At 36.7% G+C, this 15486-nt stretch overlaps 1 protein-coding gene across 7 annotated transcripts in view; it reads right to left on the minus strand.

The window, feature by feature from the left end:
* LOC108966634 (sine oculis-binding protein homolog) overlaps positions 1-15486 on the minus strand; it is a 34887-nt gene that overhangs the window by 16913 nt on the left and 2488 nt on the right. For 3 of the 7 annotated variants that reach the window (XM_018929642.1, XM_018929638.1, XM_018929641.1), the window contains exon 2: positions 14034-14332. In XM_018929642.1, coding sequence (XP_018785187.1) covers positions 14034-14243 — 210 coding nt within the window. In that variant the 5' untranslated portion in view covers positions 14244-14332. Of the gene's footprint in view, positions 1-14033; positions 15139-15486 lie in introns of those variants that run through there. The other 4 variants (XM_018929639.1, XM_018929637.1, XM_018929640.1 and 1 more) reach the window with 3 other exon arrangements.

Consider the following 15486-nt stretch of genomic DNA (forward strand, 5'->3'; position numbering starts at 1 on the left):
GTCGAATACTCTCAGAGCTGGAGCGTTTTCATTCATTCGGACGAAAGAGTCCAGACGGAGTGTCCTAGTCAGCGTAGCCGCTGACACTTAATTCGCTGGACTATGTCAATATCGTCGTATATCTCAGCTAATCATTCCATCGAATGTGATATTCGCTGTGGCCAACGCGCAAAAGACTAACCCCTCTCTCGAAAACTCGAAACGTGATGAGTCGAGATGTTATCATCGTCCATGTCTCTACACCATATGGCAAGACGGCAATACTGAAAGACTTATGAAGTTTGGTCTTTATTCATCGAGAGAAGACTACACTGTCCAATTGCCTACTCAGTAGAAAGATACAGATAATGGGTTGAAATCCGGGTGACTGTCTCTCTGCCCGCGCGTTCATGAAGCTTGGTTTGCATGTTCCTTTGCAAAAACTTTTGGAAAAGTTGGCGTAACCCCGCCCTCTAATAAGTTTAAAGTACATACCTCCTAAACCACTGAGGCGACAATAACCAAACTCGCCTAGTGCAAATATTATAAGAATTTTTATGGACAGTGTGACTCACTCACCATATAACGGTACTGTTAAAGACTACAAACTGTGCGATATATCAATCTAACTAAATACGCCAGAGACACTAAATTTTACCCTCGAGATAATATGAGGCCGAGGCTAAAATTGGACGACGGGCGTGGCATCGCCCACTTTTAGGTGAAATCACATATCTCAAATCAGAACGTCAAGCACCACTTGGACCAGGTTTTCGTCATCTTTCGAGATCATCTCAAGAGATTGATTCCGCGTCCATAAAATGTTTGATTCTTGCAGACAAAAAACTGGTCCTAGTGTCAAGCGAGTCATAAAACTTGTATGAGGGCTCGCTTTATGCTGGGGGAACCCTAAACAGTTTCTGTTGATCCATCGCGGCCTGTTCTGTTAAAGTTAATCACTCAATTTGCCCAGTTGATCATAATAAATTCAGAATTAATCGTGGTATTGTCGGGCAAAAGTTCAAGGTAAACGTTCCATTTGAAATCCCATCAAAAAGACAATATAACTTTTTTGGTGACAATCGACTTTCGAAGTGGTTTCAGTCGGTTCAACCTTTTAAATCCGTGATCTCTTGCGCTTTACATTTTTGTAAACACCGTTATTTTCGTCACAAGGAATAATACGCTTCAAAAATGGTTGACTTCTTTGACATTGGATAAGCAAATCACAGTCGTTAATGCGATGAACCACGCTTATCTCAAGCTTCGAAACTAGTTCTAGGTGTTCCATGTGCTTGTGAACGATTGCGTTAAACAAATTTGATCTCTCAACCATCTCCCGGATTATTATTCGATGATTTGCACCGACCAACAATCTTTTATCCACATCGGCTTCAAAAGGCCTCTTCCGACGAACAAAGATCAAACTCTACAAGTCCCTCATCATTCCCGTCCTTCTATATGGTGCGGAGGCAAGAAAAATGACATCAACTGAGGAGTGTTCGAGAGAAAAGTTTTGGCAAAGATTTATGGTCCTTTGCGCATTGACAACGGCATGAACCGCAGTTGATGGAACGATGAGATGTACAAGGTATGCGGCGACATTGACATACTAGTCCAGCGAATGAAGACACAGTGGCTGCGCTAGCTAGGTCATGTCCAAAAAATAGATTATGTATCACTCTTAGCGACATCTCCGTGTTAAAACCATAGCCAGGTCTTATAAAAAGTGTTGAATAAATGTTAGGCAGCTATGTATTATTCATCAAAAATATGCCTCGATAACACCACAGCTACCCAAAAGTACAAGTTGTGATGCGGTCAGCAATTATCCATATTTTGCCATAAATTTAGTTATGATTGCGTGTGCGCTATCGTCTTCCTTTCTTGATTGTTTTGACGAAACTACGTCAATGCGTATACTTGCAATAAAATTTCACCTTCAGGCAATGAGTATTATAAGTATTTTGTTGCGTTTATAATTAACACCTCACACCTTGCCATATATTGTTTATGTATGTGTGTAAGGAACTTAGGTAATGTTGTTTATGGACTGCCGCTTCACTTGCCTAACAAAAACAAACGATTATGAGTGAACAAAAGCTTTGTTAGCACATCCTTTAATAATGCGTAATGTGTTATATGTTTACGCCCGCGCCACCCCTTCATCAATCCATTTTACTGAAGCTGTTCCATCTCTTCCTTGTCATTAGCCGGTGCGCTAACGATGGCGCCTTATAAAAATACGCTCTGCAATTCGATAGCAGAAGCTGACTGCCCGCTACTCACCGGCAATACTAATACTAATGCACAAAAACAGAAAAATATTGGAAAAACAAAACTGTTAGGCCGGCACTGATGCAACAAGGATAAGCGGCATGCGTAATATTTCATATTCGGTTTTCTTTATAACGAAGTACTGGGGTATAGGCCGGGTTGTCGTCATAATTTTGTTGTGTTACGTTGGAAGGGAATCGGATATGGCGATTGGAATAACAATCAGTTGTAAGAAATCATAACAAGTGCGAGCAATTAATGAGGAATTCGATTAAATGTGCTGGAAGGGGCTGGAATGTATTCTGGTTTGTGAATATATTCATAATAGTTGTAATGTTAGTCAAAGAGTTAGAATTGGTGATTTTTTTCAATTTAGGTAACTTGGAGCCGGAATTTCGGTAGCGATGCTAAGTTCGTTAGACGGCCTAAACGAAATTATTAATATCATATTTTATTTTATTTCATTTGAAAGGTTCCCGGTCTGACACATAAATGGCGCTACCGAAGACGGTGAACACAGTGGACGCCCAAAAGAGGTTGCGTCCGACGAAACTATCAAAAAAAAAGTCCACAAAATAATTTTGGATCGTAAAATGAAGTTGTTAGAGATAATAGGCACTCTAGCGATATCAACTGAACGTGTGCAGCATATCATTCATTGGGTAAGAGAAAGCTCTGCTCAAAGTGAGTGCCCCGCGAGCTCACTTTTGCCCAAAAACAAGAACGGTTTGATGATTAAGAACAGTGTTTGGAGGTTTTCAAGCTCAACAAACCTGAGTTTTAGCATCGATATGTAACAAAGTATGAAATATGACTCCATCATTCCACTCCGAAATTCAATAGACAATTATCCGCGTGGATTTAGATTTAGGCAGCTGTAGTGTTATCGAGGCATATTTTAGAGGAATAATACATAACTGCCTAATATTTATTCAACACTTTTTCTAAGACCTGGCTATGGTTATGGGGTCTGCATTTTGTGATGCGCCTGAAATAATTTCTATTGACTACCTTGAAAAGAAAGCACCAACAACAGGAAGGACGGTTACATAGGACGAAATCTCCGAAAAACAATGCACCGTGTCACAAGTCAATTAAAACGATGGAAAAAATCTATGAATTGGGCTACGGTATGCTTCCGCATCCACCGCTTTCTACGGATATGGCTCCCAGCGCTTATTACCTGCTCTCAAAACTTATAAGAGTGCTCGCTGGAAAGAAATTTTCGTCGAAAGAAGAGGTGATCGCCGAAACTGAGGGATATTTTGAAGCAAAGAACGAATCGTAGTACAAAAATGGGAGTGAGTCTTGATGAAATCACCGAGCTTCAATAAAGAGTCATTTCGTATTCTCTCCAGAGTACTTAAGTGACACTGGGATCCAAGGGGAAAAAACAGAGAGTTTCGTCGTATATTGGCTCGAGGTTTCAGATGCCTAGGTATTATAGGGGTCCCAATATTAAGCCAAAAACTCAAGTATTTATTGGGTTGCTCATTAGTATATACTTATGCATATCAGTAGCCAGCGAAAGTCCAGTTAAGCCCCGAAATTGTCATTAGCTGGTCACTAAATAACTTCGAACCTACGTCCAGCTCACTACACTCCTCTAAATAGCACAACACACGAGTAACAACTTAAATTACTTTTCGCACACTAACACCGGTCAATACCGCAGAAGAACATTTTTATTTTATTCGTAATTCTGCGTTTGTCATTTAATATCGGCAAATGCACTTACGATACGCCTTGTAATACAATAAGTCCATGCCTATTTGTAACATTGTACTCGTATACCCGCTGCATGCAACACAGTCGTACATTAGTATAAGGTATACGATAACAAATAGTGGCATTAAGCATTTTTATTCACACACACAGCCACACACAAACAAACGAACGCTGCTCGGGTGCATGTAAATAAATGCACACCCCATTTCGTTGGTTGGTTGTTGTTACTACGTTTGCTTGTGCAAAAAAACAAACAAAACAATAGTTGTAGAAAATATTGAATTGCGAAAAGACGACGAATACACACACATCTCACGTAAGAAAATTGCTACCAAGAAGAAGGACGCACACGTTATTCAATCTCATGCTATCGATATTCGATTACACACACAGTACCCGGTATGTGTCAGTACAATTCAATACCTTGTGTTGCACATAAGCCAGACTGCTGCCGCATATACTCGTACACAGTTTGACGGGTGTAATATCCTCGATTCTCAGCAGAAGACACACATACACACCTCGAAAGTACACAGAGTAAAAATAAACTATTCCAAGTGCATACAAATCGTAGACAAACAGCGAAATATTAGACCATGGCAAAGGGGTGAGGGTAACGGATCGGATAACGCTTACCCGCAATCGATTGTTACGCGACTTGTAGCACCTCCCGAACGTCCCACCTGCATGTCGGTTGAGCGCCGACTGTAAAGTTTTACGTAAGTATTTGGAGCTTCGACATGGATCTCGCGAAAATTACTAAATTTCCCAGAACTTTCTTCATTAGATTTTGCTGTGCAGTTTTTACATTGTCTTGCTATTAATTATGCCCCATACTTGTCTTAGCTCGCTCTTAATGCATGGCAGAGTGGTAGTGTTGCATCACCTGCGATCTAAAATGCGAAACTGTAAGAGCGATGAGTTCAGTTTGCTAGCAGTTTGCCCGCCAAGAACTTTTCCAACGATAAAAAATATCAAATTTAGAGAAATTTTACGAAAATGCCTGATGTTAGAGCACGTTTAAGTCCAATATTCAATATACACCTTTTTTTTGTTCAACAAAATTCCCTTCATTGGTGATACATTTATTAGAGCAATACTTCAAAATTTCGATATCATTTTCGTAGCACTTTGTATCCTTTGCTTCAAAATAGGCCTTAGTTTCGGCGATCATCTCTTCATTCGACGAAAACTTCTTCCCAGCGAGCGTTCTTTTGAGATCTGAGAGCAGCAAATAATCGCTGAGGTCTAGATCTGTAGAATACGATGGATGCGGAAGCATACCGAAGCCCAATTCATGGATTTTGGCTTCCATTTTCGCAAACTTGTGACACGGTTTTTGTTATCACATCACTTTCTTTTTCTTCAAATGCGCCCGTTTTGCGGCGATTTCATTCTTTAAATGGTTCAATAACATTATGTAATAGTCGCTGTTGTGGTCATTCATTTTTCAAGATAGTCAATAAAAATTATTCCATGCGCATTCCAAAATATAGACGTCATAACCTTGACAGACGGATGTTGCGTTTGTATGTGGTTTTAGCATAAAAAGCTTCTCTTAAACTTTGTGAATCTTCGAAAGCTCTTAAAAGTTTTTAGCACTTTTCCATTCTAATTAACATCAATACGAAGTTATCGATAACTGTTACAAGCGTTAACCCCATTATTAATCGAATAAAGCTTTTTGCATAAGCCTTCATGGGAGATTCGATCCTCTTACAATACCTTGTACTCTAACGTTGAAACATGATATGCGTTGGTAAGTCTAGACTCTACTTCAAAGTTGAAAATGAAGACTAACTAAAATTACAAAAACGAAAGGGACAGGGCATTGGAAAATATTATAAACGACAACAACAACATAGAAAATAAGCAGAAGATTTCAACGGAGGTAATATAAAACGAGACCGAGTGCTAAAACATCATCCTAATATAGAGACTTTGAAAATGGAATATGCCACTTTGCTGTGAGCGCGGTTTGTTGTAATGGGCGGTTGGTGGTAGGTGTGAGTGAGATTGTAGTCGCCGAGCTGGTTTTGTTGCAAAGTTCTAGTTGAATTTGTCGTCTGGTGTTTGGCGTTTCATTGCAGCGCTGCGCTAAGTTGCATTGTTTGTTGTTGGTGTAGGTGTAAAATGACCGCTGTACTTTTCACATTGTTGTTGTTGGCGTTGCTACTGTTGGCAACAAACACATACATAATTCCAAGTATATCTTATGTCAGCAGCGTAATTCATATATGCGTGTCATATTCGCTCGGAGCGCCGCGCTGTTGCAATGTTTGTCGGCGCGAGAACACATGACCTTCTCATATATATATATATTTATTTATATATATACATAGTGTGTTTGTAAGAGATTGAGTCATGCTGTGGTTATTGTTGTTGTTGGCGCAAAAGTTTTGCAATGGAATTTTGGTGTTGCAAGCTTGTTGTGGTAATTTCTTTTCTTAGTTTTATGCTTGCAAGCATTGCTTTTTCTCATATGAGGCTTGTTACCGAGTGAAAGGAAGACTATTGCAGACACCGAGCATCTTATTCTAGTCTTTTAGCACCTTTAGTGATTTTTCACTCAATTTTCTTTTCTCAACCAACAAGCATCGCTCTTTCACTCAAAGTGTGTTTATGGTATTTTACTAAGCCTCGTCCATGGAACCCATATATTATTATAAAAATGTTGAGCTTTGAGTACGTGCAAGGTCAAGACTTCCCAGCCAAGCTCTCCCGGTTTTTGCCGAGTCATCAGAGATGTATGTGGTCTAGCATTGCCCTGATGGAAGATATACTAAGACGAAGCGCTTTCTGTTGATCTGTTCTGGCCGTTTTTTTTTTTTGACTGCTAGCTGCAATCTCATCAGTTTTTGACGATAAAATGTGGAATCAAGACACAGTGTGATTGGTAACACTGGAGATATACGACTGCAACGACATCTATTAGCAAAATACGAAACGACTTTATCGATTACCCAATATCATATTCTTTATCGTTCTACATTTAAAGCAGCGCTTCTCCAGCCATTCATCCACCATTTGCATATCGTATTTAATTAATATTGCTTTTCTTTCAAACTCTTCTTCAGTTTCAAATATGTCAAAGTGACATTTTATCCTCACTCGCCAGACGAGTGCACTCATTCTCATTCTTACTCACGCGCTCAGTTACTCAAAGGGGCACTCACCTAACAACTCAAACACACCAATACAGGCAAGCCAATGTCATATACTAATAAGTGTGTGTATGTATGTAATTACAACGACGCCTCACTATTATTTTGCAGCAACTTGCTTTTTACTGTCATTTGTTTGTATACTCTTACGGTTGATGGTAATTTGATATGTTGTTTCATTAATAAAGAAGGCAGCGGTCATTCGAGCTCAAGCACTAAGTATCTGTTGTAAGTACACATACAGATATGTATATATATTTATAAGTGCGAGTGTGTGTGGTACGTGCGGATTGAGTATATGTGTATATGTGTGTGCCTTTTGCATGGTGTAAACTGCACGTGGATTTGTTTGTGTTACTCGGTTTAGAATTTCTTAGCAGAGTGTGCGTGCACGCAGCATGGTGAAGTTTAAGACATCTCATATCTCATAGTTTCTGCCTCTGCGCCAGCTTTTAATGCTTTACTTTTCTGATACTGGGGTTATTCTCCATGCCAACCGACAGCAAACGCCGGATTACCTCACTCCATTGTGCATTTATGCGGACATTTACTAATCTCATGTTGTTTTACAAAAATCTATGCAAACATAGACACACACACATAGACACAACTGTGTACTTGCGTTAGTATGCGTCTAAGCACAATAGTTTATGCATTTGTGCCGTTGAAATGCGATATTTGTCGTGCTTTTTTTATTTGCGCAAACTTCTTTTTAATATTTTGTGTTTCTTCTATTTTCTTTCCTCCATTTTTCACTCAAATTTAAAAGGCGCAAGGACATAATGTCTCATTTACGGTGTTTGTTGTCCGGCAGCAATTTGACAACAATGACAGCATTGTAACCTTTGCGGCCAGCATTTAATGTTATGTAACAGGTCGATTGAAAAGTTCCCGGCCTGACACATATATGACGCTACTAGAATTCAAGCTACTTGTATATGACAGCTGTCAGATCATTTGTGTGTGAATTATAGCATTTTGTGTGAACTAACTTTTGTTGTTGTAAAAAAATGGGTAAAACGGAATTAAACAAGTTGATAAAGATTTTTGGGAGGAAAATACCGTTGAAGCCAAAGTTTGGACTGATGCAATATTATTTGGACTTGGCGTTTGGAAAGCAGCCGTTGGGAAGTGGTTTGCTAAGTTTGACCGAGGCGAAATGAGCACCGCCGACGATTGGCGCCCAAAATCAGTACTTACCGACGAAAACATCAAAAAAGTCCACAAAATAATTTCAGATGATCATAAAGTCATGTTGTTCGAGCTAGTAGGTACTCTAAAGATATCAACTGAACATGTTCATCATATCATTCACGAATATTTGGGCATGAGAAAGCTCTGTGCAAAGCGGGTACCGCGGGAACTCACTTTTGACCAAAAACATTGAGGAGTTCATGATTCGGAGCAGTGTTTGGAGGTGTTCAAGCGTAATAGGACCGAGTTTATGCAGCGATATGTGACAATTGGCTCCTTCATTTCACTCCGGAGTCCAATCGACGGTTATCCCAGTGGACTGCGCACCATGAACCGGCTGCAAAGCGTGGAAACACGCAAAAGTCGGCTAACGAGGTTATGGAGTCTGCATTTTGGGATGAGCATGGAATAATTTTTATCGACTATTGGATACCGTTATTGGAGCATTCGAAGGAAGAAAACGCCACAAAACGGCCTCATTTGAAAAAACAGAAAGTGCTGTTTCACTAAAGCAATGCACCGTGTCACAAATCAGTGAAAATGAAGTCAAAAATCCATGGATCGGGACTCGTTTAGTATAAGCACCTACGTTGTTCTCCAGATCTGGCCCTCAGTGATTATTTCCTGTTCTCAGATCTCAAAAGAACGCTCTCTGGGAAGAAGTTTACATCGAATGAAGAGATAATCGCCGAAACTGAGGTCTATTTTGAAGCAAAGAATAAATTGTACTACAAAGATGGTACCGCGGTAGGCCGGGGACTTTTCAATTAACCACTTATATACATACATATGTATGTTTGTATGTATGAATTTGCGCGTGACTTATTTGCAGAGGACGAAACTTTTTTCACAATAGAAAGTCAAAAGTAAACAAATCCTAATGGCCAACGTTATGCTAGAGGTATTTGGTGAGCCAAATTAGCTATTGTGTATGCATACAAACAAACACATATACAATATACAAATATGTATGCATTAGTACATACATATATAAGACACAGCATACATACATGTGCTACTCAGCTATCCATTGCCTCGCTCGCGTTTGTCTACTCAAGCGACGCATTGCTTATTATTAGCATGCGTATTAATGTTTTCCTTGTTGTTGTTGCTGCTTTTTCGTATACAAATGTTATTTTTAATCCTCCAAATACGAGCAAGCATTGATGCGCTCTTCATGCGACTGTGACTGCAATTTCATGCTCTTCGAAGACACTGCGGCATAATCAGGTCGATACCCCTAAGGCTGCTTGCATGTGACTTTGTGTGCGTGCGTGCGTTTGCAGGCAAAGTGCGGCTACTTAAATATATTCGATGAAGCAATGCAGGAAAAATTAAATTTAAACTTGAAGATAAACATTCGAACAAATAAATCTGTAATTGAACATATGTAGACACTCATACATGCACACATACATATGTAAATATGAATTTCCTTCTTCTATTTTGAATGCACCACGCTCGGCAATGCTCACACATGCGAGCGCTGATGGTGTTATTAGCGGTGTGGTAGGTGCTCTAATAACTGCAATATGTATCTTGCACACTTGAGTGTGATTGTAAGTACGCACACACACATAGCGTTGTTGTAATATGTTTTTTTGTTTTTAGTAAAACATAAACAACAACAAAAATAGCGTCAACTCGCCCGATCGATAGCGGCAAGAGATCAACGTCAACGGCGGCATTCGAAAATTCGATCTGGCGAAGAGGAAAAAATGAATTTACTCTCACACACACACACACACAGGCAAATAAAGCAGATGAGCGTACATACGTTTAATTTCACTTTCAGTGGGTACAAAAATCGTATGTCTGTATATTTATAGACACATCTAAACCTACATACCTACATATTTTGATTTGTATCTGCGCGCAAATGTTTTAAGGAAAATATTTTTCTCCTTACAAAAATCGTTTCTTGCCATAAAACGTTGATTTTTTTCCTATTTTGTATTTTTTATTGTATTTGCAATTTTCATTTGAAATTCGCATTACTTTTTTGAGGTCATCATGAAGCTTGTAATAAATTTTCAAACTTTCGTTTTGGTGAATTCGTGCGATGAAGAGAAAACGATAATATTTTATCGTATTTATTCAAGCACATATTCTGATACATACATACATATATGAATATCAAAAGGTTATCCGCTTTCATGAATATTGTTATTGTTTTTCTTGTTGTTGATAAGTTTATTGAATTTTTTTCTATTCTAAGCCTGCAAGTAACACATCTTTAAAATCTAAAAACTCCTTGTAAGAATTTACCGTTACTTTTTTTGCAGTCAAGAGAGAGAGAGAGAGGCCTTGAGAGTCTTTTTCAGAATTTCTTTTTATAAGAACTCTTCTCTCTATCAAAATTTCCACTATTTTTTCACATATAGGGGACCTTATCCTTCCATTAAAGTATCGAATGTGGGTCTTTGCATTGCCTCAGCCTACCCAACTCGACAGTCTACTTAACCTTGACGGCCAATTTACAGTGCTTGGGTCAAGAATGGGGTTAAAATGTTTAAATGGTCACCGCGTAAAGTGAAGATTTCCACAGTCAAATCGTTTGTTATCCAACCCGGCTGGTGGATTTAGAACATAAACAATAATATACCCATATTTTTTCTACCAGGTAGAGAGAGAGAGGGAGAGAGAGACGCCTAAAGATGGATGCAGAACATAAACAACAATATACCGCTACTTTTTCTACCGGGAAGAGAGAGAGAGCGAGGCTTAGAGGTTGATTTAGATCATACCGTTACTTTTTCTATAGCGAAGATGGAGAGAGTGACTTAAAGAGTCTTTTACAGCTTCATTTCGTTACAAAAATTTAAATTTTGCTATTTAAGGTACATTCCAAGCAGAAATTTGGCTCATCCCTGTTTATAGATGTCAAATTTGTTTTGTCAGCAGTTTTGACAACCAGGCCTCTGAGAAGTTCTATGTTTGTAAAGCACACTCTATATACAACATTTCCTAATACGTTTTGTAGATACATTTGTTAAAAAACTTAATCATATTTTTAAAAATTATTTCTTTTAAGAATTATATGTTTTCCTTCAAAGTAAAAATTACATATTCTACAATAAGTTTGTACTCACACAAATCTGCATTCATATAGTATAATACAATATAATATACTACATATTTGTTCATATGTGATCTATCAAAACATTTTGAGTCACTCGCGCGTTGGCTACACAGAGCGCTTTCGGCGGTATTCAGAAGTACATATCTACATATGTATGTATGTGTGTATTTGTACGGCAAATTGCACACAAAAAGTACAAACTTTGCATTTATCTATGCACATATGAACTTAAATATATACGTACGTATACAAGTATGAATATTATTTTCTTTAATCTGCCAAAATCTGCTCGCTTAACGCCACAATCCCCCCCTTTGCTTGCTGCCCAGTTTCCCAAGCATTAAGTCATTTGCTAAATTTGAAAGTCAAAACAAAGCAAATGCGCGAATAGTAGAGCAAATAAGTAATATGTAAATAAGTAATGTAAAAAAGACAAACAAAAAAGTATTTTAAACAAAAACAAATTTATTTTAATATAACAAATGTGTGTAATATATATTAAATATGTATACAAAGGAATACTTGTGAGCCTACAAATGCACACAATGATTTGCAAAGGCAATGAAAGTGAAATGTTTTCAAAAATTTCATAACACCACAATGCAATTAGAAAAAGTAATGAAAACTATAATTATAAAAAACAATATTAATATTAAGTTATAGAGGTTATAATTTGGCTTAGCAAATTGCGATGGCAAATAATGTTTATTTATTGGAAAAGGGAATTTTCTAGGCAAGATTAGGTAATTTTTGGTATTTTGTGCTATCAGCTATGGAAAAATGTTTGAAAATTACTGAAATATATTTAAATGTTCATAATATTCCATTCTAAAATAAATTTGACTTTTAGTTATGAAGTGGTTATATATTGGTTACATATTGATTATAAAGTAGTTATATATTGGTTATAAAGTGGTTATATATTGGTTATAAAGTGGTTATATATTGGTTATTATATCTGTTATTTATTTTCGTTTGATGATACGCTGTTTTCCATTTAAGGTGACGATATATTCGATGCATATGTCTGCAATTTTATGCCACAAAATAGCCATATCAATATAAAAAAACAATCACGTTACAATGTCGCAGAAAATGAACATAAACATTGATATAAATGACGGACAACCATGAATGAAAGCCGCACACAACTGAATGATATTCTATATATACCATATAGTGAAAAGTAAGATTTACTCAAATATGCGTGTGAATAGAGATTAATATATATATATATATATATGTACATTGTGACAAAAAATTACTCAAAAATTGTAAATAAAACTAAAAATTATTAATTATTCATCAATATTTAATTATTGTCGCCTTCAAAGTAATGCCCACCAGATGTAATACACTTATGCCCCCCATTTTCTCAGTCCACTTCATACTCAAAATATCACCAAAAATCATCATATTTGACATTTAGTAATGAGTGCAATCAAACTAGTAAAATACAGTTTCTTAAAATATCATTTATCCTGTGAATTTAATTACAATTTTCGGGTACTTTTTAGTCGCCATATACATACATATATATATATGTGTAACAAGAACAAGTGTTTTTAAACCAAAGGGATGTTCGCAGCTATATTTCACACGCACTCAATAAAATTAATTGTTTATTGTCATAAAGTAAAAGTGTATGCAAACACACACAGATATGCTTTTCACATGTGTATATGTATGCGTACAGCAAATTATTTTACAGTCAACCACAAGGATTTTTTTTTTATTTATTCGCATATATTTGTTGTTTGCAAAAAATGTTGACAATATGAATAATTTCTTTGTTTACAAATGGCTGCGAGAAGGTAAACGTGGGCACATAAATACGGCCACGAACAACGGCGAAATTAAAAGTCAAACAAGGAACTGGCTGCGCTGTAATTTCGCATACACATCACCTTACCCCTCGAACTAAAGATGTGAGAAACGAAACGCAAGAAAATCGTGGGCGGCAAAGCTTTATTAAGCTTGCTAACTCAATACCGAAACTTATCTGTTCAATATGTAAGCACACACTTTTTTCTACATTAAATAAACCTTTATAGGGCAGGTGGACGTGGCCTGCAGCTATACACGCCCATGCATGATTATGCCCACATTAGCACGAGCCAAAGTGGGGCTGGAACTCAATGTAGCACAATATTCTGACGTACATTTACAGTGCAGTTAAACCGTTATAAGGTCAGTGGGCGTGGCATTGATCACCAACGTCTACTCTGCTACTCTGCTATAAATTTATGCTAAATAAACATTATTGTGGGCTAACGTTGCAGCTCCAATATAGAAAGAAAGGAGAAAAATTGCACTACTCAACAAATCTGAAGGAAGAATTTCGGACTGATGTGCCAAGAAGGCTGTGTGATACTTGAAGTGTCCTGATTGCGAATTTGAGTTCAAAAATTTTCCAACACATACAACTTTTTTATCATTTTAGTAAATGTTAGTGATTTGACCCCAAACACTTCGAATACGACCCAAAAATCCTACGTGCTAGGAAATTTTTACTATCATTTTCGACTTTAGCAACCCAAAATTAGCAAGAAACGGCCTCTAACAGCACATTCGCAATATAATTGTAAGCTAGTGTTATTTTTACTCACCTTTATCTCATCACTGGGCAATTCCTTCTTTATTTTGACCGCCTGCATGGCCGCTGTAGGACTTATATCGCCGGGCGCTGTGTTTAAACTGGAACTCGAGGATATTTCCACAGTGCCTGTTGTTGTGCTAGTGTGTTTTGCTGTTTCTAAAGTAGCGGTTTTTGCTTTAATTTTTGTACCAACACTCAAAGGTGAGGCTTTTTTGGACATGCTTTTCGGGAGTTATAGTATTATGATAACTTTTTGAAATTATTTCCGCTTCACTTTGGTAATAATTTGCTTAACACGCTTTTTAAATACTGCAAAGAATGAGATTAATCAATAAACTGCAACATTTAAGCACACTTTTCAAAAGCTTTAGTAAATGGGAGCGTAGAGTTGCAATATTTTCTTAAGTTTCCTAAACGTTGTCTGATTTTGAAATTTCAAAATCGGCTGCAATAAATCACTTCACTAAAACACATATTTTATTGTCTATAGTTTCCAATTTTTTATAGCTTTTTTTGTTGTTCTTGCCTTCTTTTACATTCTTCGGCGTTCACATAATTAATTTTCATCTTATTAGTGCTTTGTTTGTTGGTTTTAAGTAGCACAAATCGCATGCGAATCGTTGAAAAATATTATAGTTTTTTCTCCTTGAGAACGGCTATGGAATGCTTATATAAATCCATTTAGCCTGCACACAGTCAAACGCACACACACACATGTACGCCTGTACGACGTATCTTTTAACACATTGATTTGCGTGCATTTGTTTCATGTCTGCCTGCCCGTCAACTTTTCGGTAATTCAATACTTTCGTTGAAATGTTACCAAGTATCGAATGACGCTGCATAACCAACGCTTGGAGAACGTGAAATCGAAAAAAGTTCCGAATAAATGACATGAAATACAAATGTGGATGACAAAGTTAAGAATTAAAATGAAATAAAACAAACAAAAAAACACACACACACACACAAATTAAAATGACGAACGAAATTGGATTTCAGTGCAGAACTATATGCTATATGGTACATACATACATATGTATGTATGTTAGTTTTGTTGTATAGGCCGACATACTTCAACATATTTTACTATTCACTTATTTTTTTTATTTTTATGTTTTTATTTCACTTATTTTTTATATTTTTTTATTTATTTATAATGTTTCATTTTCTTTATATTATATATTTTAAAATTTCAATCAAAATTTGTTTTTGCTTTGTAATTTTATTTCTAATTAATTTAGTTTAATTTCTGTTTACTTATTTGACCTCAAAATAATTTGCTTAACTTAATTTTTTATATTTTATCGTTGCATTTTATTTTCTATGTATACATATGTTTTTATTTCACTTATTTTCCGTTTTTATATACACACATATGTTAAGTATTTATTTATATTTATTGTTTAAATTCCCTTTTTTGTATACTTTTAAACTTTTCTTTCTTTTTCTTTTTTATATTT

The sequence above is a fragment of the Bactrocera latifrons genome, unplaced genomic scaffold, assembly GCF_001853355.1.
Source record: "Bactrocera latifrons isolate USDA-ARS-PBARC rearing strain unplaced genomic scaffold, ASM185335v1 scaffold_168, whole genome shotgun sequence".
Lineage (NCBI taxonomy): Eukaryota > Metazoa > Arthropoda > Insecta > Diptera > Tephritidae > Bactrocera > Bactrocera latifrons.